Below are 26,830 nucleotides of genomic sequence, written 5' to 3'. Positions count from 1 at the left end.
ATGTCTTGCGCTCTTCTTCACTTCCCGGTTCACCTACCAATACTGTGCTCTGAGGTCGGTTTTCCATAGGTGTAATATATCTCCTCTACATAGTTTTTTCAGATTGTGACTTTAGAGTCAAAATTGGCGGCAATGGTGGGACTTTGTGCAATGTTTTATATGGCCATACATGGCAAAGCATATTTAATTCAATACATGTACCCTGTTGTGTATGTAGCCCCAAACCAAAGGTCTAGAGTATTATACATGTAGCACAGTTTGTCAGGTAAGGGTTTAAGGATTTCCAGGATCCTCTTTTTTAATTCAGTAAAAAGCCTTTACATTCTTTATATAAGGGGTTATGATAGACCAGAGGCTTATTGAATAACATGTTTAATACATGTATAGTTCAATTACTATATAAATAAAACAGCTAAACCTAATGTTTTTATAAATAAACTTTTTATTTTTATGTCTACTTTGTTGTGGTACAGAATGTTGTTATAGATGCCTGCATTTTGGAATCCGACTCTGGACTATTGCAACAGGTATTTAGTTGTTATCTTATTCGAAATGGAACCTTACTATCTGTCAACTCAGTCTGTAATGTCATTGAATCTGCTCAATTTAAAGTTTGATTTGAAAATCAGGGTCTTTAGCCTTATGATATCTTAGATGAGTTTGAAACTGGATGATTTGAGGTAAAAAGTACAATGTAGTTAAGTGGGTAAAATAAATGTTCACAGTCTTGTTAACCCACTAGAGTTCACAAGTTATGGCCAATCTTCATTGCTCTTGGTCAAAATATTTATCTCAAGGATAGTTTAATTTTGTTAACAGCACGTCTTGTCAAAAATTTAAAACGGAATAAAAGGCCTTTTTAAGGTCATTAAATTGCGAAATCTTGGAACTTATTCCACCATTAGTTTTATTTGCCTATCAATTTTGGCTAATTTTTCTGCTATCATGGACAAATGTAATCAGCCTAGGGCGATCAATAGCATCTTGTTTAAACTGTTAAATAAATCAAAGGTATTTGATTTGCTTTTTTGATCTACATGTTATATATAATGCGTTTCTTGCTGCACATTTCACATAGTGGTAATTATCACCACTTGACCGTCAGAATTTGTTATCAGAATAAATTGCAAAATGGCTAATGGCTCAAGTTTTTGCTCTCAATGGATCTGACTGTTAATAAACTGGTACATACGAGCAACATTTGATCAAAACTGGGCTTAATGCATGTACTTTAAGTGTTGTCTTACTTTCCGCTTTTATGGAAATTTTCCTAACAGCCCATGTTAACAGGACAACACTTAAGGCACATGCCTCAAGTCTGTTTTTTTTCAGGGCTCAGCTCATTTATATAATATGTGTGTTCAATTGCAGGCCTGTGATATCACAGGAGGCATGTACCTGAAGATCCCTCAGCCTGCTGGCCTACTGCAGTACCTACTGGTGAGTGGCTACATACACATCTAGTAGTCAACCATACAGCTTCAGTACCTACTGGTGAGTGGCTACATACCCATCTAGTAGGCAACCATACAGCTGCAGTACCTACTGGAAAGTGGCTACATACACATCTAGTAGTCAACCATACAGCTGCAGTGCCTACTGGAAAGTGGCTACATACACATCTAGTAGTCAACCATACAGCTGCAGTGCCTACTGGAAAGTGGCTACATACACATCTAGTAGTCAACCATACAGCTGTAGTACCTACTGGTGAGTGGCTACATACATATCTAGTAGTCAACCATACAGCTTCAGTACCTACTGGTAAGTGGCTACATACACATCTAGTAGGCAACCATACAGCTGCAGTGCCTACTGGAAAGTGGCTACATACACATCTAGTAGTCAACCATACAGCTGTAGTACCTACTGGTGAGTGGCTACATACATATCTAGTAGTCAACCATACAGCTTCAGTACCTACTGGTGAGTGGCTACATACCCATCTAGTAGGCAACCATACAGCTGCAGTACCTACTGGAAGGTGGCTATATACACATCTAGTAGGCAACTATACAGCTGCAGTACCTACTGGTAAGCGGCTACATACACATCTAGTAGTCAACCATACAGCTGAAGTACCTACTGGTAAGTGGCTACATACACATCTAGTAGTCAACCATACAGCTGCAGTACCTACTGGTAAGTGGCTACATACACATCTAGTAGGCAACTATACAGCTGCAGTACCTACTGGTAAGTGGCTACATACACATCACGTAGTCAACCATACAGCTGAAGTAACTACTGGTAAGTGGCTACATACACATCTAGTAGTCAACCATACAGCTGCAGTACCTACTGGTAAGTGGCTACATACACATCTAGTAGTCAACCATACAGCTGCAGTACCTAATGGAAAGTGGCTACATACACATCTAGTAGGCAACTTTACAGCTGCAGTACCTACTGGTAAGTGGCTACATACACATCTTGTAGTCAACTATACAGCTGCAGTACCTAATGGTAAGTGGCTACATACACATCTAGTAGGCAACTTTACAGCTGCAGTACCTACTGGTAAGTTGCTACATACACATCTAGTAGTCAACCATACAGCTGCAGTACCTACTGGTAAGTGGCTACATACACATACAGTATTCAACCATACAGCTGCAGTACCTACTGGTTTGTGGCTATATACACATCTAGTAGCCAACCATACAGCTTCAGTACCTTCTGGTAAGTGGCTACATACACATCTAGTAGTCAACCATACAGCTGCAGTACCTACTGGTAAGTGGCTACATACACATCTATAAGTCAACCATACAGCTGAAGTACCTACTGGTAAGTGGCAACATACACATCTAGTAGTCAACCATACAGCTTCAGAACCTACTGGCAAGTGGCTACATAAACATCTAGTATTCAACCATACAGCTTCAGTACCTACTGGTAAGTTGTTACATACACATCTAGTGGTTAACCATACAGCTGCAGTGCCTACTGGAAAGTGGCTACATACACATCTAGTAGTCAACCATACAGCTGCAGTACCTACTGGTTAGTGGCTACATACACATCTAGTAGGCAACTATACAGCTGAAGTACCTACTGGTAAGTGGCTACATACACATCTAGTAGTCAACCATACAGCTTCAGTACCTACTGGTAATTGGCTACATACACATCTAGTAGTCAACCATATAGTTGCAGTACCTACTGGCAAGTAGCTACATACACATCTAGTAGTCAACTATACAGCTGAAGTACCTACTGGTAAGTGGCTACATACACATCTAGTAGTCAACCATACAGCTTCAGTACCAATGGTCAGTGGCTACATACACATCTAGTAGTCAACCATACAGCTGCAGTACCTACTGGTAAATGGCTACATACACATCTTGTAGTCAACCATACAGCTGCAGTACCTACTGGTTAGTGGCTACATACACATCTATTAGGCAACCATACAGCTGCAGTACCTACTGGCAAGTGGCTACGTACACATCTAGTAGGCAACTATACAGCTGCAGTACCTACTGGTAAGTGGCAACAAACACATCTAGTAGTCAACCATACAGCTGAAGCACCTACTGGTAAGTGGTTACATATACATCTAGTAGTCAACCATACAGCTGTAGTACCTACTGGTAAGTGGCTACATACACATCTAGTAGTCAACCATACAGCTGCAGTACCTTCTGGTAAGTGGCTACATACACATCTAGCAGTCAACCATACAGCTGTAGTACCTACTGGTAAGTGGCTACATACACACCTAGTAGTCAACCATACAGCTGTAGTGCCTACTGGTGAGTGGCTACATACACATCTAGTAGTCAACCATACAGCTGCAGTACCTACTGGTAAGTGGCTACATACACATCTAGTAGGCAACCATACAGCTGCAGTACCTACTGGTTAGTGGCTATATACACATCTAGTAGTCAACCATACAGCTGAAGTACCTACTGGTAAGTGGCTACATACACATCTAGTAGTCAACCATACAGCTGCAGTACCTACTGGTTAGTGGCTACATACACATCTAGTAGGCAACTATACAGCTGAAGTACCTACTGGTAAGTGGCTACATACACATCTAGTACTCAACCATACAGCTTCAGTACCTACTGGTAATTGGCTACATACACATCTAGTAGTCAACCATATAGTTGCAGTACCTACTGGCAAGTGGCTACATACACATCTAGTAGTCAACTATACAGCTGAAGTACCTACTGGTAAGTTGCTACATACACATCTAGTAGTCAACCATACAGCTTCAGTACCAATGGTCAGTGGCTACATACACATCTAGTAGTCAACCATACAGCTGCAGTACCTACTGGTAAATGGCTACATACACATCTTGTAGTCAACCATACAGCTGCAGTACCTACTGGTTAGTGGCTACATACACATCTATTAGGCAACCATACAGCTGCAGTACCTACTGGCAAGTGGCTACGTACACATCTAGTAGGCAACTATACAGCTGCAGTACCTACTGGTAAGTGGCAACACACACATCTAGTAGTCAACCATACAGCTGAAGCACCTACTGGTAAGTGGGTACATATACATCTAGTAGTCAACCATACAGCTGTAGTACCTACTGGTAAGTGGCTACATACACATCTAGTAGTCAACCATACAGCTGCAGTACCTTCTGGTAAGTGGCTACATACACATCTAGCAGTCAACCATACAGCTGTAGTACCTACTGGTAAGTGGCTACATACACACCTAGTAGTCAACCATACAGCTGTAGTGCCTACTGGTGAGTGGCTACATACACATCTAGTAGTCAACCATACAGCTGCAGTACCTACTGGTAAGTGGCTACATACACATCTAGTAGGCAACCATACAGCTGCAGTACCTACTGGTTAGTGGCTATATACACATCTAGTAGTCAACCATACAGCTGAAGTACCTACTGGTAAGTGGCTACATACACATCTAGTAGTCAACCATACAGCTGCAGTAACTACTGGTAAGTGGCTAAATACTAATCTAGAAGTCAACCATACAGCTGAAGTACCTACTGGTAAGTGGCTACATACACATCTAGTAGGCAACTATACAGCTGTATTACCTACTGGTAAGTGGCTACATAAACATCTATTAGGCAACTAGACAGCTGCAGTACCTACTGGTAAGTGGCTACATACACATCTAGTAGTCAACCATACAGCTGCAGTACCTACTGGTAAGTGGCTACATACACATCTAGTAGACAACAATACAGCTGCAGTACCTACTGGTAAGTGGCTACATACACATCTAGTAGGCAACTTTACAGTGAAGAACCTACTGGTAAGTGACTACATACACATCTAGTAGGCAACTAAACAGCTGAAGTACCTACTGGTAAGTGGCTACATACACATCTAGTTGTCAACCATACAGCTGCAGTACCTACTGGTAAGTGGCTACATATACATCTAGTAGTCAACCATACAGCTGCAGTTCCTACTGGTAAGTGGCTACATACACATCTAGTAGTCAACCATACAGCTGCAGTACCTACTGGTAAGTGGCTACATACACATCTAGTAGTCAACTATACAGCTGCAGTACCTACTGGTAAGTGGCTACATACACATCTAGTAGTCAACCATACAGCTGCAGTACCTACTGGTAAGTGACTACATACACATCTAGTAGTCAACCATACAGCTGAAGTGCCTACTGGTAGGTAGCTACATACACATCTAGTAGGCAACTATACAGCTGAAGTACCTACTGGTAAGTGGCTACATAAACATCTAGTAGGCAACTATACAGCTGCATTACCTACTGGTAAGTGGCTACATAAACATCTATTAGGCAACTAGACAGCTGCAGTACCTACTGGTAAGTGGCTACATACACATCTAGTAGTCAACCATACAGCTGCAGTACCTACTGGTAAGTGGCTACATACACATCTAGTAGACAACAATACAGCTGCAGTACCTACTGGTAAGTTGCTACATACACATCTAGTAGGCAACTTTACAGTGAAGAACCTACTGGTAAGTGACTACATACACATCTAGTAGGCAACTAAACAGCTGAAGTACCTACTGGTAAGTGGCTACATACACATCTAGTTGACAACCATACAGCTGCAGTACCTACTGGTAAGTGGCTACATATACATCTAGTAGTCAACCATACAGCTTCAGTACCTACTGGTAAGTGGCTACATACACATCTAGTAGTCAACCATACAGCTGAAGTACCTACTGGTAAGTGGCTACATACACATCTAGTAGTCAACCATACAGCTGAAGTACCTACTGGTAAGTGGCTACATACACATCTAGATGTCAACCATACAGCTGCAGTACCTACTGGTTAGTGGCTACATACACATCTAGTAGTCAACCATACAGCTGATGTATCGTGAAAGTACCTCTTCTCGCACCTCGCCTCTTCTCGAACCTTTCATTTGTTTACATTTTATGCGCATGCGCGCACGCGCACAACGTCATCATTTTGTGGGTACCTACGTATTGTTTACGACGACTCGCGCGTAGCTGTCAATCTCCGAAAATGCGTCACAAACAGGTAAAATGAGTGTATTAAACATAAAATACGTAAAAATCATTGATTTTCTTAATGCTTTTTTACCTATAACATGATTTTCGTGTAAAAACCTATAAAACATGGTCTAACTTTCGATCTCAACTATGCTTGACAAAACACACTTTTCGTCTGCGGCAACAAGTCACGTGACCATGGTCAAATCATGTGACAACGCTATTTTTAAAGGAAGTAAAATGTTGCATGTCACTAATTGTTGCAACTTAAAACATATGTTTCTGATTGTGTTTTTGTAACTTTTTATTTAATATTTGTCCAACAATTTTCAGAAATTCCCAATGAAAAGAGTTAAAAAACATCAGGGGTACTCTCCATCAGCACTCACAAATGCTTACAAACTTGTAAAAGAAACTGGGATACCTATTAAAACTGCTGCTAGACAGTATGGAGTGCCACATAACACCCTTCGTGATAGGGTAAAAGGCCGCGTGGATCCAGAAACCACGATGACAGGTTCTGGTCCACTATTTACATTGGAAGAGGAGGCAAAGTTAGTAGCACATATTAAACTGATGGCTGATTTGGGGTACGGTTTTATCATAACAGAAGTGGTCTCAAAAGCAAGTGACTATGCAGTCTTTCTTAAGAAGAGAACACGGGACAAACCATTGACCGTGAAATGGTTTAAGGGCTTGCGCAGCAGGTGGCCGGAGCTCAGAGTCATAAAACCAAGGGGGTTAGCTAAATGTAGGGCAGAAGCTACCAATGTACAAGCTGTTGAAAGCTATTTCACAAATTTAGAAAATGTGCTGAAAAGTAAAAACCTTATTGACAAACCTGAGTGTATATATAACATAGATGAAAAAGGGTTTCAAACTGAACATGCCCCACCATACATAGTAAGTGGTAATGCATCAGCTCCCGCAATCACCTCTTCACGGACAGCAACAACCACAGTCATTGGTGGCGGTAACGCAATTGGGACACAGATTCCTCCCTTCTTTGTTTTCAAGGGTGCGAGAATGAATGAAACATTAATGCAAGGTGCTTCTTCAGGATCAGATGCAATTATGTCAAAGACAGGCTGGTCTAATTCAAGCATTTTTCTGGAATATTTACAATCCCACTTCATCAAGTACATTCAAAGATCTGATCCTAATCAGCAAATTATCATCATATTTGACGGCCACAAATCTCACATCAATGTCCCTGTGTTGGAATGGGCAAAGAAAAACAACATAATTTTGTTTGTCCTTCCAGCACATACATCTCACGTGCTTCAACCCCTTAATGTAGCCTGCTATGGACCTCTGCAGAAAATATATAATTATGCATGTCAAAAATTTATCAGAGAACATCCATTTTCAAAAATCACAAGATACAATATTGCAGAATTAGCATCCAATGCATATGTGACAGCAATATCCGTGAATAACCTGAGGGCTGCCTTTGAAAAGACTGGCATATTTCCATTCAATAGAACTGTGATAAGTGCTGACATTTTTAAGCCATCAATTCCTTATGTTGTTCCTCAAGAAAACACAGTGGCTTCTGACACTCAGCCATGCGTTGACAATTACTTTACAACTGCTGAAAACATAATTGAAATGAAGAAAGCACACCATACACTAAAAAAGACTTTAAGAAATAATGTGTCTGGTCAGGAAATAACCAGTGATTGCATAAATCAAGAAATATTATCACAGCCTTTACCACGTTCCAAAGATACACCAGTCTTTCCTATCAACAAAAGAAAACAAACAAAAACAAATGAAACAAATGTCAATCAAAGTAATGCCCCCCTCCCAGAACATCTTCCTGGACCTTCGCACATTGACATCTGTGATATTGATAGTCAGTCTTCTGAAGATGATGTTTCTGAAGAAGACAAATGTTGTGTGTGTAAATTTTTTCAACCCAAGGAACTGAAAAACTGTGTTTCCCTTGTGTTTACAAAATGGGCACAATGTGATCACCAAAACTGTGGACATTGGACACACTTGATTTATTGCTGCAAACAGAAAGTTGTTCGGCGGAATGATGTCTTCGAATGCCCATGTCATAAAAGTGAAGAGTAAAAATACTAAAATTGAAATAAAAACATATATTTGTTCTAAAAAACATTGTTATAAATCAAGTTTTAATGTTATTTTCAAGTTTCATAAAAAACTGAACAAAATCTGCTTAGAATTGTGAATTTAAGTAGTAAACAATGAAGGGTTCGAAAGGAGGTACGATTGTTTTGGCGGCCATGACAGTTTTACATGATATGGTGGTGCTGAAAACTTAACGCAAATCTGTTAACAAAAGAGGATTTACATAACAATTAAAGTTGTCAGGTATGTAGAAACAATTTATTTATCACATATTATCACTATTTCCAATTTTGTTTTTGACATGTCAAAAATTAAGAGGTTCGAAAGATGGTTCGTCCATGATACCTACTGGTAAGTGGCTACATACACATCTAGTAGTCAACCATACAGCTGAAGTACCTACTGGTAAGTGGCTACATACACATCTAGTAGTCAACCGGGCTTCCTATTTTGTCTTTGCAGTTCAATCCCATCTACTATCTCTACCTGTTACATGTTTATTTGTTTTAGCATTTTGCCTGTAAAATGTTGAAGCTGATGCTTTATTTGCAGTGTATTTAATTACCAGGGGCTCGAAATATAGTGAGTAATTGGTTACTGCCGTGTTGTTTTGTCTTATATTGAGTGAGGTGTAGAATAGCAGAACAGTGTTGTATGAGTGCAGTTTCTGATGAAGTACTCACAAATAGCGCAGTAGCCTGTTTATATGCCCTCTATGTCCCCATTTCAAAGATAATAACAAAATGAAAACGCGCTACAAGGATCCATTTCAAGCAGAAGTTATAATGACGTTTGACGTCAAACTTGTTGATTATAACGTCATCAGCTCTTGCGCCTAATATTTGTAAAAAAAGATGTTTTTTGTGTTGTTGTTTTTTTGCTTTTTGATTTTGCGTCTATAATATATTACATCTTGGTATCAAACTGTTTTGTTTAATCAGATTCTATTTTACCATAAATTATGACTTAGTTTATTCCACTAAATATCACCTATCTTCACACATTGACTGATATTAGAACTTGCTGTTGATATAAAAATGATATCAGTCATTGTTATAAACGGCAGATATCAATATATTGGTATGATAAAAAATATTTTACTTATCCACTGACAAGTGAAGCTAAACAATCCATTTGTCTGCATAAAAAACTTACTTAAAAAAAACTAACAAGAATTGTTTTTGCACATTCAAGAAACAACAAAATAAAAAAGAAAGTGATTTAGCGATATAAACATTGTTGAATGTCAGGTCCTGATAAAAAATAACCGTTGAATATTGAACCCGGACTCACTTTTAACAATTATCAAAAAATTATTTCAGTTGAAATGGCAGTTAAAGGCTTTTTCCTTATATAGCTATAGTAAAACCCTGTTTACACTGTAGAGGCCACATTAATGGTCCGATAATCATGAAACATGGTCAGAAGATTTGTCCCAATGATATCTTGGACGTGTTCGAAAATGGTTCTTGTTCCGTTGACAGTTCCTTTGTATCTCAGGTGAGCAAATTTTATTTTTAATAAATAGTGCATAGGAATTATTTGTCATAAGTTCAATGCTACATGTTGAATGAACCAACTCTGGCGCTTGCTTATACCTCAGCTTAAACTAGAGAGTATCACTGTCTGATCAGTGGACGACAAATTTTTACACTAAACGAGCTGACGGCTGGCCAATGATCACATGGAGACCGGGTTATTTTGTAGCATGGGGCGGCGTCAGAATTAGTTTTGAGTCTCAATTAAAAACTTTCATTGGAAAAAACATGATTTTCAGGTATATTTAGAGTTGGATGTTTTGCTTTCAGAGTCATTGCTTTGACAATACTGATTGTGATATTTCTATTAGGAAAGTTAATAATTGTAAGTTATTAGTTTTCCATGAACAAGTACAAGTAATAAAGAAACACGAATTTGCTTTAGCATGAACAACTCTAGTAAGGCAAGTCTGGCATTGGAATTCCTCACTCTGCTTTATGTTTGTTTGTGTCCATGTTGAATGGAATGTTTATATATATTGGAATGAAAACTTTGTGTTTTCTGTCAATTCGTCTTGTTTTGTCTTGTCAATTGTGTGCCTTATAGTTGAAAAAAAAACACAACTGTTTCAGTTTGAGGTTTTACCATAATCCCAGGACAATCTTCATTTTTTTTAAAGACTGTTTGATGGAAATCTATTTGTTTTTATACCCCACAAACGAAGTTTAGGGAGGTTTATAGGAGTGAACTTGTCTGTTGGTCTGTCTGTCGGTCGGTCAGTCCGTATTAAGTGACCACTCTCTAATTCAAGTTGTTTTCATCCGATCTTCACTAAACTTATTCAAAAGTTGTACAGTATCTAGATGATGCCTAGGTTAACTTTGAATATGGGTCATGCTGGGTCAAAAACTAGGTAAAGGGGTCACTTAATGCGTTTTAAACATTCAGCATGTTGTCCGCTCTCTAATTCAATTAGTTTAAATCCAATTTTCACCAAACTTGGTAAGAATTTTTATCTAGATGATCTCTAGGCCAAGTTGGAACATGGACCTTGCCAGGTCAAAAATTAGGTCACGGGGTCACTTAGTGCGTTTAAACATTGAGCATGGGGTCCGCTCTCTAATTGAGGTAGTTTACTTCCAATCTTCACAAAACTTGGTCAGAAGTTTTATATAGATGATCCTTAGGCCATGTTCAAACATGCCCCATGACGGGCAAAACACTAGGTCACAGGGTCACTTAATGCGTTTTACAAATTCAACATGGTGTCCGCTCTCTATTTCAAGTACTTATCATCCGCTCTTCACCAAATTAATCAAAAGTTTTATCTAGATGATCTCTAGGCCATGTTCGAACATGGGTAATGCCGGACCAAAAACTAGGTCACTGGGTCATTTAATGCGTTTTACACATTCAGCATGGTGTTCCCTATTTCAAGTACTTTTCTTACGCTCTTCATGTGGGGGTATTCGTCACGTCTGTGACAAAGCTCTAGTTGTGTTTATAATGTGTTTTTGCAACGCGATGTGTTTTAAATTTTGGCAATACATTCCTGATTATCTTTGCAAAAATCATTTTCCATCAATGATGTCAGAACTGCTTGTGTTAAAATTTATTTATGCTTAGAAACATGACCCTTTTAGGCTGTAAAGAAGAGCTACAGTATGATGTCATTCGAATTAAAACATACCAGACTAATATTATATTTTATAAACTATAAATAATGGCACTGGTAAGTGTTATTAATAGTGATTTAGACAACATTAAATGATCACTCAATTATTTGTCCAATATATAATAAAGGAATTTTCATATGACAAAAATGAATAGAATGGTAGGATAATTAATGTAGATAATGCCCCAAAAGTTGGTTCTAGAATGTTGACAAGGTTTATTTTTATTTTATGAAATAACTGTTTATATCAAATGTGACCCTGTTTTAACACTACTGTGTGATATCCTTGGATTAAACAAACAATACACGATGATTGTGGTGGAAGAAAAGAATAATATAAATCTGTCTGCTATTTGTTGTTGGAGTTTTTCCCTTTGGTTGTGGAGATACCTCTTAAATTCATTATAATTCTTTTTTTCGTCAATTTTTGTAGATTTTCATTTCAAAGTGCATGCAAGAAGCACTTACAGTCTTAATAGGGACGCTGCATACGTGTTATTTTCCTCTTTGGCATGACTTACTGGTCTCACATAGGGACACTGCATACATGTTATTGTCCTCTTTGGCATGACCTTCTGGTTTCACATAGGGACACTGCATACATGTTATTGTCCTCTTTGGCATGACCTACTGGTCTCACATAATGACACTGCATACATGTTATTGTCCTTTTTTGTGCATGTCCTACTGGTCCCACATACTAAAGACATGGCATACATATTATTGTCCTTTTTGGCATGACCTACTGGTCTCACATAGGGACACTGCATACATGATATTGTCCTCATTGGCATGACCTACTGGTCTCACATAAAAATACTGCATACATGTTATTGTCCTCTTTGGCATGACCTATTGGTCTCACATAGGGACACTGCATACATGTTATTGTCCTTTTTGGCATGACCTATTGGTCTCACATAGGGACACTGCATACATATTATTGTCCTTTTTGGCATGATCTACTGGTCTCACATAGGGACACTGCATACATGTTATTGTCCTCATTTGCATGACCTGCTGGTCTCACATAGGGACACTGCATACATGTTATTGTCCTCTTTGGCATGACCTACTGTTCTCACATAGGGACACGGCATAAATGTTATTGTCCTTTTTGTCATGCCCTACTGGACCCACATAGGGTCACTGCATACATGTTATTGTCCTTTTTGTCATGACCTACTGGTCCCACATACTGAGGGACACTGCATACATCTTATTGTCCTCTTTTGCATGACCTACTGGTCTCACATAGGGACACTGCATAAATGTTTTTGTCCTCTTTGGCATGACGTTCTGGTCTCACATAGGGGCACTGCATACATGTTATTGTCCTCTTTGTCATGACCTTCTGGACTCACATAGGGACACTGCATACATCTTATTGTCCTCTTTGGTGTGACCTACTGGTCTCACATGCAATTATAAAATAAGCTGATAACCAGGATAGCAATATAAAATTGCAAAAATTATATTCATGTTTACAAAAAGTTTTGTAAATATTCAAGTACAGTTCTTCTAAAACAAATGTTTACAGAGGAATGATGTTACTATACTAATCAATATTAATACATACTGCTGGCTGTCAATAGTACTTTTATTTCCCTTAAGCTCTGACTTGGGTAATATGTGATGCAAATTGACTCCAGCCATAACTCATATGTTTCTTCCCCTCCCACCCCCGATGCTCCATCAGCATGTTTTAGCACTGTCACAACATGCAGGGGCAATATGAGATCATGTTGTAACTTGCACATGGCTCCTTGCCACAGATGTACAGATACAAGTAAAGCATGTCAGAGATATTGGAATACCTTAATTGTTACAGTAATGGACTCTACCTAGTCATGATTGGGAAATCAGTTCTATAATAAGCGGTTATGTATAAGATTACTGGGAAAAGACCCGTTGATACTTGCATGGAGATAACTTGTCATTAGTATTGAGCAATATAATGTTTATAAACCTTTAAGTAATCTTGTTCGTGAATTTGATGAAATTATGGGTTAAAAAGATCCCAAGTTATGGTTATAAATATATGATCATGTCGAAGTCAATAACTGTGAGTGTGTTTTTAATATCACTAATTAATGCATTAACCTTTTCAAAAATATTAATATCAATAAATATATAATGCTAAAATATGTGTTTTGAATGGGAAAAACTATATTTTGTATCACGTTTTTTCTTTCTTTGGGACCCGCCGAAAATCGGCCCTTTCCCCTCGGATTTTTGTTTCCCCTCAGCTGATAATTTTTTCCCTAGATTTCATTTTCCCTTCCAAAGAAATATATTTTTTGTTTACTTTTTATATATAAGTTAACCTGATCCACTGTAGGAACTAGAAAAATATAGCATAATTAAATTATCTGTTGCCTTGAATTTGTTTTAAAAACAGTAAAATATGTTAATTTGATTATTTTAGACTTTCAGACTTTTCCCCCAAATCCGGCTTTTCGCAGGATTTTTTCCCACAAAATTCAACGTTACGCGCGATTTTTCCCCCTCAAAAAGGCTTGGCCCTTACCTGAAAATCAGATAAAAAACACTGTGTATTAATATCATGTTGCATATATTTATGTGAAAACATTACATGAATAGTCCATTAAAATATGAAAACGTTTTCAGAACTATTCAATAGTATAAAATAATTATGCTTTTGCACTTTAAAAAGCATATACATCTGGTGAAAACTGTTCCAAAATTTTCATGTTATGATGTATTCAAATCCAATATTACGTCTTATAATATTATTTATTAGTGAACAATACAAATAGCACTAATATAGAGACTCCCTTGCAGGTAGCCATTTTTAAATGTCCAACGATTTAAAACTTAATGTAAACCAAACACAAGCAATAATGACCCACATGTAAACCCAACTGCGCAAGCACTAAAGAACACAAATGGAAAGTCTTAATATGAAAATTCATGTGTGAACCAATCAGGACAATGAAAGATGTGAACCAATCAGGACAATGAAAAATGTGAACCAATCAGGACAATGAAAGATGTGAACCAATCAGGACAATGAAAGATGTGAACCAATCAGGACAATGTAAGATGTGAACCAATCAAGACAATGAAAGATGTGAGATGTCTGGGCTAGTGTCTGGCACTGTCCCAAGAAAATACAGACAAGTTATCAGCCTGCTCTGACAGTGTCCATATCTGTCCATATCTGTCTGGATGTGACCAGACCAGAACAGGCATGGTAGAACTTGCTACAGTGGGGTCTGAATAATAGACAATATATCGCCCCATTGGTGCAAAAAGGTACCATGTGCCTTCTATTTTCAATGTCACGTGGTACCTTTTTGCACCAAGGGGACGATATCATGCAGTTGATTTCATTCTGTTAACAAGATTTGGATTTCACTAAAAAAAACACCATTCAATTTAATTCAATATTTAAACAACATTGGGTGGAAAGTAGGACTGAACTATGTATGTTTGTGAACTTGTTATTAATGATAGTTAAGGTAAAATGTCTTTGATAAGATTTGGCTTACCTTCCCATGTTGATCATATTGATCAATACACGTTTAAATGAAGACCAAATATGGTAGAAAACCAATAACGGGATTGATTAAATGACTGCACACACAGTCTGAATGTAGTAACTTTGTCACTAGGAATAGAAGCAACATTTTAATAGCATATATAGGGTGTTAAAAAGGCAAGTATTAAAAGGTTAACTCATACAAACCCACTGGCTGGTTTTTGGAGATAGTTTACTTACAATTTGTAAGGTATTCGGTAGCAGGTAAGACCCTGTCCTGTTCAATATATTTCCCTCGCTCTTATTACCATCCATCTGTTTTAAATAACACGTGTATGTTACGCGTGTTCAAGTTAACCAGCTCCATAATCATTACTGGTACGGTGTACTTTATAGGTATATCAGGCTGTACAGGAATAACAGTTTGGGGCCGGAAATAGGAGTGGCTAAAACAGGCATATGGTTTGTTAATATGGTATATTTTTAAAATAATATTATCTGGGTAGTTAAATATTATAAAATGGTTGGTTGACACACATGGCTTGTTTTTGTTAATTTTCAATAAATTAAATATTATTATTATAAGAACAATTCGTCTGATTTTACATATCAGGCCCGTAGCCAGGGTTTTGAAAAGGGGGTAAGAATTTTTCCATCAATGATTGTTATTGAGTAAAATAAGTATTGGCATAATACATATATAATTCCCAAAATAAATTCAGAGATGGCTCATATTCTCATTAATAAGTATAATAATTTTGATAGAACTATTTTAGATACATTTATATTAATTGACAATGTATCAACATAATTACTCTTTAAAGAGTAATAAATCTTACTATCAGTCATAGCTTATAATGCAGTATTTCAGATGTAGCCCTCATGTTTCGAAGACTGTGTGCCATTCACTATACTGTACTGATGTAGTTCTGTAGTATTACCTATACCTATAAAAAATATATCAAACAAAACATTTAGAATAAGCATCAAATATGATCTTTAAGACAGACTAGGTAATTTATCAGCAGAAGGCAATATTAATCTGTTTGAAAATTGTTTGAAACTTGTTAATTCAAAAGAGAATAAAAGGAAAGAAAAATGTCCGCTAGCTAGTACCAATCCGAGTACTACTCAAGTCTTGAAAAAAAATTGCACTCCTTTCTTTGATTATTAAATTCAATGAAGGTTTCAGATAAGGGTTTCACATTATCACACGATATTTTTGCATTATTTGAACTGCCTTTTGGTAATTTCTGTGATGAATAAGGTCTACTTTATGACTTTGAAGATGATTTTTTCTTGTAATGATCTGTGAGAAAATATCTTATTATTTCAAACATATTAACACTGCGGGGAATCATGTGATCACAAAAGTACATCGTACGCACAAAATGGCGGAAAAAGCTCTCGTTTTATGACGAAAGTAAAGGTATTCTCATATTTTATAATATCTTAATTAATGATAACTATGCGCAAATTACGGTTTTGAGTACATCATCTGAACTGCCTCTGTTTTTACTTTTAATGCGATGTTTATAATAATAAAATTGTAATAACATCTGTGATCAGCCAATAACTTTATTTATAACGCTAGTATTCTTTTATTTTTACTACAAAAATCAATAGGCAAAGAAATTCTTCATGCCCATCTGTGAATGTGTGTTAAAATGTATTTGCTGTTATATTGTCAACTGTATGCTATTATATTTAAATTTCAGAACTGAGATCAGATTGTACTACACAAGGTCCAAGAAGACTTTACCATGTATGCCAACAGCAAATCGATTCCGGTAATGTTCTCTCTACATATCGATGGGCAAATAAATTAAGCCCATAATATAAAGTGGACAAATTACACTGGATTGCATTTGATTGTGTCATATTGAGAAATAGACAATAGTGAACGGAATGAAACAAGCTTCAGTAAGGGCATGTTTATAACTGCACTACCATGACCACGAATATTTGTGCTTAGGTACAGCTGGCTTGGTTTGGAAACGTCACCGGGCACGAAACTCTGTGCAAGACTGTTATCCAGGGCACGTTAGAGGGAGGTCGACGCCGAGGCCGTCAGAAGAAAAGCTGGATGGATAATGTAAGAGTGGATATCACTTTCTATGGATGAATTACTCTAAGCAGCACACAACAGACCTGACTAAAGAAGGATTTCTGTATTGTTGCCCCTCATTCCCCAGCCGACCCGGTCAAGGGATTGATGAGAAAATTATCACCGTGATATGACTTTAATAAATCTTGAGAATGACTGTGATAAAGAATTTATTAAATCTAACAGTCATATATTTGAATTTGTGAACATGCCAATCTATGTCCTGTATATGAGCATAATCTTTACCTCTCTGACTATGACATAACCAATACAAAGCACTGAAAATTTAGTTTAGTGCAAATAAAAATTACATTTGTTACATAAAACATATAACGTTTAGTTTATTATTTTTAGCTCACCTGAGCACAAGGTGCATATGGTGTGCTTTTAGCATCACCATATGTCCTTAATGCGTCATCAACATTTTTCCTTGGTAGCACTCTATAGGTAACATTTATTGCTTGATTGTCATGAAACTTGGTAAGAAAAATTGTCCCAGTGCTATCTTTGTCGTGTTCGAAACTTGGTCACACCAGGTCAAAACCTAGGTCACTTGGACAAAATAAAGAAAAATATTGTTAACACTAGAATTCACATTTACCGTTCAATCTTCTTGAAACATGGTCACAACGTATGTCTTAATGATATATCAGCTTTCTTTGAAAACGGTTCAGGTTCGTTGAAAAAGATGGCCGCCAGGGGGGCATATTTGCTCACATGGCTATAGTGAAACCTTTTTTACACTCTAGAAGTCACCTTTATACTTCAATCTTCATGAAACTTGGTCCGAACATTTGTTGTTATGAAGCATCGGCTTAATTCGAAAATTGTTACGGTCCGTTGAAAAACATGGCCACTAGGAAGCGGGGCAGTTTACCGTGTATGGCTATAGCAAAACCTTGATAACACTATCGTTTATAAAAAAATATTGCTGCGCTGATGTTGTCTATTGGAACTTATATTTGACAATGAAGGAAATACACAAAACACTTGTTGTAATGCACCACATGCTGAAGTGTACAAATGCATAATTTCAACATTTCGCTAGGCTATCAACAACAGTATATTCTGATAGGAAAACATTCATGTACCGGGTATAATAGATATAAAATAGATAGTAAATATAAACGTCTCAAAATTCTTTAATCCAGTAGATTTCTCTTGAAGCATCATAACTTTTGTAAAGTGTATTTGCTGTTTTTTTCTAATGTCTTATATCTGCCCCCCCCCCCTCCTATCAAATTGGGCGCATGTCCGGTAGGAAGTTATTTTATCAGTTATTTAGCTTCAATTTTTTTTTCTTCCTGCGTATGGCAACTTCTGACCCCAGTCAAGATCAAATAACGCATACATGTATTCGAGGGCCTCTATATGATGTTGCATATAAAATATAACACTAGGTCATAATGACTTCTTTATAAACATTAAACTTTATTTCATGACATAGAATTAACATAATTTGTATTTAGCATAAAATAGCACAAAGCATTCTTAAAGCATTCGGAAAGTCTATAATAAGTCATAAAATTGGTTTTTAAAGGAGGTGGTATAATTTGATAAGAGTTAATATTTGAGATGTAGATATACAACTATTTCATTTCTTAGATACATTAGTACAAACTATTTTACGAATTTGTATCTCGTTAAATTGTCTGCTTGTGTTGTAGTATTCGCATAGCTTTGAGATTCACACGATATCGATTCCACTTAACTGTTCGCTTTTCGTTTTGACTGATCCATTGTTAATGTTTAGAAGAAAATCTGATTCAGTAGTGTCATGAATGTCACGGCATATTTTTCACAAGATGGCTGCTGCTCAAAAAGAGACCTTGCAGAAATGCTTTTCTTTGCTCGCTTTTTGGGTGGAGATACTTTATACAATGATGAACGAAAATGTGACTTAATGGGCGTTAGCACAGGTGTTATTTGTTGCAGACAAACTCCAGTGTGACATGTAGTTGACGAAATGCATTTAAGTGTAACTAATCGTATTGTTTGCGATGTTTTCAAGCGCTTTCTCTTCAAGCGATGAAGCGATAGACTTGACTTTTGGCGCATTCTGAAATAACAAAACAGCTATATATAACATATATATAACAGACATCTTATTATACCAATTTATTTTATGACATCAATATTTTATCTTCACAAAAATAATTATATATCGATTACCACATATTTGTAATTCAGACTAACATTTACATTTAATATTATATACTACATATATTATTGAAGCTTGGCAAAATCACCGCAAGCTCCGAGCTGCCACTGTTCCGAGCCGAGCATTATATTTTTAATAAGTTCTCACATGCGCTAAGTATGTAAAAAGAAACGTCACATGCGCCAAGTATGTAAATAGAAATGTTAAGTTCAGTTTAGTTTTACTGCAAATTACATTTGGTCTTTTTAAATATAAATATGTGAAAAGCAAAGTATCTTTCGTCCAAATGACATACATCCTATTACATTATTTTCATGCTTTTATATATATAAATAACAACCTTTTTCGAGCGTGACTTGTATTTAATTGAATTAATTTAATTTAATACAATTCAACACTATGTAAACATGTAAAAATAACACAGGGTTTTGTGTTTTCTGATCATAGAACGGAACGTTATTTGGACGAAAAATCGCTTGGCTGATCACAGATGTTATTACAATTTTATTATGATAAACATCGCATTAAAACTAAAAACGGAAGCAGTTCATATGATGTACTCAAAACCGTTCAGACAATGTACTCAAACAAAAAACGTTCAGACGATGTACTATTTTCCAAATTACTCGCCACAGATCTAAAAAAGCTTAAACAACGTGGAAAACATTGTACGAAATATTCTAAGCATGCTAGAAAGCAAAAACTGTTGTATTTATTTGTTTGTTTGTCATCTTGAATAGCAAACGCGTCAAAATAAAGTATGTTCAGACGATGTACAATTTTCATTGTTTGTTGTGTCTGAATGTTTAAGAAAACTACAGAAATCTAAGAAAAACGACAATTACCAGAGTACATAAGGAGACTAAGCGGGTACTTTGCGCATAGTTATCATTAATTTAGATATTATAAAATATGAGAAAACCTTGATTTTCGTCATTAAGCGAGAGCTTTTTCCGCCATTTTGTGCGTACGATGTACTTTTGTGATCACGTGATTCCCCGAAGTGATATTCACATAACATATAATATTTAAACAATAAATAAACATGTTAAATAAACTCAGATGTATATGGTGGTGAAATTATCTATGAAAAAAATAGATTGACATTGGTATCTGCATACCTTGTTTATATGGCAAATTGATATCAAGGGGGAGTAACTCAACAAATGTATAACACACACAATCAGGTTATTTTAAGCTCGGCTGTTTGAGGAGAAAACCCGAGGTGTTGTCATAGCCAGCTCGTCGTCCGACGTCTGACGTCCGCATCGTGCTAAAAAACCTTTACATTTGTTCTAAAACCAAAGTGCTTCCACCTACAACTTTGAAACTTCGTATGTAGATGCACCTTGATGAGTTTTACGCGCCACACCCATTTTGGGGTCACTAGGTCAAACGTCAAGGTTACTGTGACCTCTAATTTTTTTTTTAAAGCTTTTATTTATTCAAATGCACCCGCAGTCGAGCGTTGGCACCCGTTATGCGGTGCTCTTGTTATTTACAATTATAGTTGTCATAGCTTGACAGTTTTAAGCTGACAAGGTCAATACACAGTATAATCAAATGGAAAAAAACTATTGAAAATTGAACATTTTTTCATTGAACTAGAAAACACTCTACAGTACTCATATGAAAATCATCATTCAACTTTTAATCTATGAATTTATACAAAATTAATTCTTAGTTAATTATTGTCCCCTACCGGAGAAATCGGAGGGGACTTATTGTTTGCGCTCTGTGTGTCCGTCCGTCAGTCAGTCAGTCAGTCAGTCAGTCAGTCAGTCAGTCAGTCAGTCTGTCACACTTTTCTGGATCCTAAGATAACTTAAAAGTTTTTAATATTTTTTTTATGAAACTTGAAAAATGGTTAGATGGCAATATGGAGATTATGCACGTCATTTCATTTTGTTCCTTTTTCAAAAATTCTGTTTGCTTTGGCAACAAATAAAAAACATATTCTGAGTTTCACCGGTAGAGGACCATATTGCTTGAAATTAGTCTTGTTTAAGCTAACCTACCTTCCATCTTCGTCAGGACTGGCTTCTGAGATCTTCTCACATTTTGCTGTCACAGCTTCTGTTAATTTCAACAATTCTACAATTAAAATTGTGTAAATAAATATCACGCGCTAACATGGAAATGACTTCATCGAGAAATTAATTATATGGTGACCTGTTGGTAGCCTATTGAATTCAACATTATTGTAACGCTTAACTACGAAGACTCACTGTATTCCGAGAAAACATAAATAGCCATTTTTGCGACAAATAAAGTTAGGTTCAACTGATAGAACTGACAGTACACATTTTTTTTACTCTTCAAAAAATGTTCAACCCTCACCCCCCCCCCCCCCCCCCCCCCTAGATACAGGTTTGCATATAAGAGATGCAGGCAAATCAGAAGTAGTTTAACCCTTGCCCCCATTAGAAGCAAAGTGAAAATGGCTTATGCAACCAGCATAAAACCAGAACAGCCTGCGAGTAACTGGCAGTCTGTTCATATTTTAATCTGTTTGCAGCTCATCAGTAACTATGGGTTGGAAATGAAGCCTTTAAAAGTTCAATTTAGTAAGAAAGGTATTTAATTAAATGTAACTATCTAAAGGACTAAATGCATCAAAATATGTATTTAAGTTGTTAAGGGATAGTATTATTATTAATGAAAGTCATGTAGATCAAGTACTGCTACATGCATACCAATAACATGACTGAAGTGGACATGAATTTTCAATGAAGTAGGTTTGTTTCTAGTCATGAGTTTATTGGGGTTGTACGCCGTTTTCAACACAGTACGTAACATTGCAGCCACAAGATTTTTCCCTAATTCGAACACAAAGCAAGATTTTTTAGCATTTATTCATTATTAATTCACAAAACACATAAGGAATAGTCATGATAAAGTTCTTTTTGATATAATATAGCAATATAATGTTACTATCAACAAAAACTGGTTAAAATATTAAAAACTTCATTGTTTGTTAAAAATGCTGATTAATCGATTAAGCACTGATTATGGCCTCCGATTAATCGACTCGGTTTTTGGGAACCGATTCCAACCACTAGTGTTCCCTCCCTACCTCCATCCCACTTGTCTGGATTTGTCATTAAAAAAGTGGTCTATGTATTTCTAGACACTATTGAACATGTTGAGGAGTAAATGACAAATACTGTACTCTCTCTACCTGCCTCCCACATGTTTGGGTTTGTCAGTAAGGAATCGTTGAATGTATTTCTATTTAAAACAAGATTAGTATTGATGCAAAGCATCAAAGGGCGTCGGGAATTTCAGTGTAAAAGGCACTCAATGAAGTTACATGGAACGGTTTTTTTTCTACTGTAAATATTAATATATTGACCGATAATTTTAAACAAAATAGAAAAAGATACTGGTAAAACCATTATCTATATTTTTGTGTTATAACCCCCAAATAACCATTATTTATAATTATGTGTTAAAACTCCCAAATAACCATTATTTATGATTTTGTGTTGTAACCCCCAAATATTTCATAGTTCATTTTATTTACATTGGTTTCCCTTTTTTACTGGCATCCGTGTGCAGTTTTCATTAATGGAACAGAACTGTGTAGGTTTAAAAAAAATCTGCTTCATCTTGTAAGCGTAATTTCATATTTTTTCTCAACTGCAAGGGGAGATGATTCTGAACTTATTCTTACGTTGCTCATTTACGATAGGGGTTGAGTACTCATTGATATGAAAACACTGTACAAGTTTGAAAAAAAATGAATGAAAACTGTAAATTGCATAAAGAAGCTGCATTTAACAATACGTTTAAATTCAGTAAAAGATCATAATAGATTTATTGCTCCGATATTCATCATTTTCAAAAGGGTTCGAGTAATACTGATATAAAAGCACTTAACAAGTTTGGAAAGATTCAGACGAAAGTTCTGAAATCTTTAAAACAAGTGGACATTGTTTATTTTGTCAAATTTAATAGAAAAAAATTCTGGACTTGTTGTCCCGATGTTTTTCATTTTAAATGAGGTAAAAATGCTCATTGATATGAAGACACTGTAAGTTTGGAAAGAATCTGATGAAAAATGTTTACATAATCACCTAACCAAGCAGTTTTTCACTGTTATTTTTAAATTCAAAGAGATATAATTCTGGACTTATGGTTTGATATTGCTCATATAGAGTTTGGGTTCGGTCCTTATTGATAAAAAAACATGTGCAAGTTTGGGAACAATCGGATGAAAATTTTGGACTTCGATTTCAAAATTTCTTAAATTCTAAGGAAGATAACTATGGACGTAATGGTCGGATAATGCTTAAGGGCCCATACCAGCTGGATAGTAATACGGGTCGCGCTTTGCGCTCTATATGTGGTTCTTAAAAAAAACTCAGAGGAGTGCTTGACTCTAGGGAAACGGGTTGCTGGGACACAGCTCCTCCTTGATAAGCGGCTGCTTCCTTTATCGCAACTCATTGTTGCAAACAATAATACGTGTCGCGCTTCGCGCTCTATATGTCGTATGGATAGTTTTTTGAGCCTATGATAGACAACCATAAAAATACATGGATAATAGATGTGTTGTTTGCATTTATTCGTTTATATGAAAACACGTGTATTTTTTATAAGATATTTAAGTGATGTAAGAAATTTTATTTAACGTTGTCACCACGCGGCATCCATTAATTTTAATAAAATGGATTTTAAAATGTCTACATAAAATAAAGCTTTATTATATTTATTAACCTGACTGAAAAAATTGTCAGCTTCCGAACTGTTCCGTTCGTGCAAGAACCCGGGATTGAACCGGGGGCCTTTAGATGATTGTTGCGTAAACAACTTAAGTCAAACGCTCTCCCAACTTAGCTATTCCGGCTGACATCGTTTATGTACTGCTATTTTGTGAAGTTGTGTATAGCGATCGGTATTATATGTCTATTAATAAACTAATGCATTGTACGTTTTCGTCCCACTACGCTTCCAAATATCGTACTACATTGATTCTCCACTAAATAAGCAAATTAGAAAAACCACAAAATAAATATATTTTGATTATGTTTTGTTTTTATACAAAACCAGAAAGTTTCGCGTATTTGCCCAGTCCCTGTGATCATTCCCCTGTGATCAGTTGTGGATCAGTTATTAATAAAAACAATTAGCTTTGCATTATTGGCAATACATTTTGTAATAAATGTTATAGGCACAAATGCAGTACTTATTTACACTAATTTACACAAAATATCACCACTCTGCAAGATATTCTTAAAACAAAAATATATACATTGATCCGTAAGATAACTTCTCCTCCCATAAGCGAAAAAAATGCATTACATACTAGTCGCCGCTCTCCAGAGCGACGCCAATTATATATTTTTTCTTAAATGAATTGCATGACTTGTGTGGTATAGATTTCTATTAACAGATTATATAGTTAGAACATCATACATGAATGTCAAATGTCAAATTTTGCTGTTCATTTTCAGGAACCTCTTTCAAATACTTGACTTTTCTCTGTATAATACACTAATGATTTCTAAGGCAATAGGGAAAACATTGTAATGCCATCCGCAAGCCTGCTTACACAGAATTAGCACCATGTATCATTTACTTGGTGCATTTCGTGCATGTTAATACAGTAAACATGTCACTGTAAAATAGCATTATGTTGTTGTTTATTATTACGTTGTTTGTGTTGATTTTGTTTGTTTTAGCATGTTTTCAGTTACTTTTAGTGCGAGTTGTTTTTAAACCTCATTAGATAACTTTCTCTGTATTCAACACAGTAACCAGAGACGTAGATAACAGTGATGTACATCTATGCAGTAACCAACTATTATCAGAATATCCACATATTCTTTCTCAAATTCAAGGTCGAGTTGTACTCAAAAGTCTGAAAACAGATCTTTGAACATCGTCTTGACAAAAGAAAGGTCAAACTCTGGGCGCTCATTTATTTAAAAAAAAGGTACCAAGATAATGGCGTAAGTATGTTTGTGATCATAAACCCAGTACCTGTTATTTTTCTTCTGTACCCCAGTGGGTGAACCTGCCTGACCCCGTGTCCCGAGAGAAGCTGAATCTTTCCCCCAGGGTACAGGTGAACTACAGGGCAGCTTGTTTCTGTCATAGGAACATCATAGACATCGGATATGTGTGCTCGGTGTGCCTCTCAAGTATGTGCAGCTCTGCTTTGACAGCTCGTACATTTTTACTGGACTAGTATTTATTTGCTATATCCTTTTTGTGTAGGAGTAGTTACAAGTTGATGTACTTTTCACCAATTAAGCCAGTGGTGAAGGGAGACTGATTTCAAATTTTATAAATTCTTAAGTACATTAAGGCATGATTAAGAGAATACATTTTTTAGTCATCGATTACAGGTAGTAATTTTTAAAGCTGCATATTACTTTGGTAATAGCAATTGATTGAATGTTCGTAAAGCTAAAATGCTTTTATTTCCATTTTCAGTTTTCTGCATTTAGTCCAATCTGCTCCACCTGCTAGTAAGTAGACAAGTTTGTGTAACTGGGATGTGAGATGCACTGGTCTGGGAAGGTCAGAGAGTTAACCCTTTACCCCTTAGATATGTATTTTGACACATGTGTAGTCCTTTAAAAGTTTCATTTAATTAAGTACCTTTCTTGCTAAATTCAAGTTTTAAAGGCTTCATTTCCAGCCATTAGTTACAAATCGGCAGCAAACAGCATAAAACTTGAACAGACTGCAAGTTACTGGCAGGCTGTTCTGGTTTTATGCTGGTTGCAAAAGCTATTTAAACTTTGCTTCTTATGGGGGAAAGGGTTAATTCAATGTTGGTTGCATCTCTTTATCCCTCAATTGAGGAATATTCTCAGTAGGTTTTTGTTTTAAATAAAGTGAAATAGGACACCAAAGATTCATTGGGGAACATCCATAAATTTTACTGCTTTTCTTGTTGTCTAAAGGTCATTATGTACTAGAGTTCTTTGCCATTCCTTAGGAATGAATGCATGAAGGACTTTGACACTTTGTACAGAAAAGCTGTATTCAATGTTTGCACAAGAAAAAAAGAAAGTCTTCCAGGAATATAAAATCAGTTTAAAATGTTATTTATTTTAATTTGATTTCTGTATTTCAGTATGTATGGCAACACAATAAATTTAAATGGGAAATGAAGTTTTCAGTTTGAAAAGTTTAACAATTCCAATATTATTCTATATAAAGTGCACATATATACATTCACTGATGTATCACTTGGCTCACTTAATTAGTACATTAATTTGTGTTATTGTTTGATAGTATTAGGATTTTTAACACACATCATATACCGGTAGCATTCTGATACTAAAAAATTGTTACCTTGTCA

At 36.2% G+C, this 26,830-nt stretch overlaps 1 protein-coding gene across 1 annotated transcript; it reads left to right on the top strand.

Annotated features, from left to right (window-relative positions):
* On the top strand, window positions 1-25,705 carry LOC127876870 (general transcription factor IIH subunit 3-like). Its single transcript, XM_052422399.1, has 4 exons — window positions 1-54; window positions 474-527; window positions 1,372-1,440; window positions 25,523-25,705. Exons 1-4 carry the CDS (start codon window positions 1-3, stop codon window positions 25,703-25,705), a joined length of 360 nt encoding a protein of 119 aa, XP_052278359.1.
* The last annotated feature ends 1,125 nt before the right edge of the window (window positions 25,706-26,830 follow it).

This window comes from Dreissena polymorpha, chromosome 1 (assembly GCF_020536995.1).
Source record: "Dreissena polymorpha isolate Duluth1 chromosome 1, UMN_Dpol_1.0, whole genome shotgun sequence".
Classification (NCBI taxonomy): Eukaryota; Metazoa; Mollusca; class Bivalvia; order Myida; family Dreissenidae; genus Dreissena; species Dreissena polymorpha.
Note: the sequence above shows the minus strand (reverse complement) of the source record. Positions and strands in the feature narration are given on the sequence as shown.

Excerpts from the sequence above, each read along its gene's own strand:
- LOC127876870 (XM_052422399.1), top strand. The coding sequence starts at position 1 with ATGTCTTGCGCTCTTCTTCACTTCCCGGTTCACCTACCAATACTGTGC. Across the intron at positions 528-1,371 it reads ACTCTGGACTATTGCAACAG|GCCTGTGATATCACAGGAGG; the intron begins GTATTTAGTTGT and ends GTTCAATTGCAG. Across the intron at positions 1,441-25,522 it reads GCCTACTGCAGTACCTACTG|TGGGTGAACCTGCCTGACCC; the intron begins GTGAGTGGCTAC and ends TCTGTACCCCAG.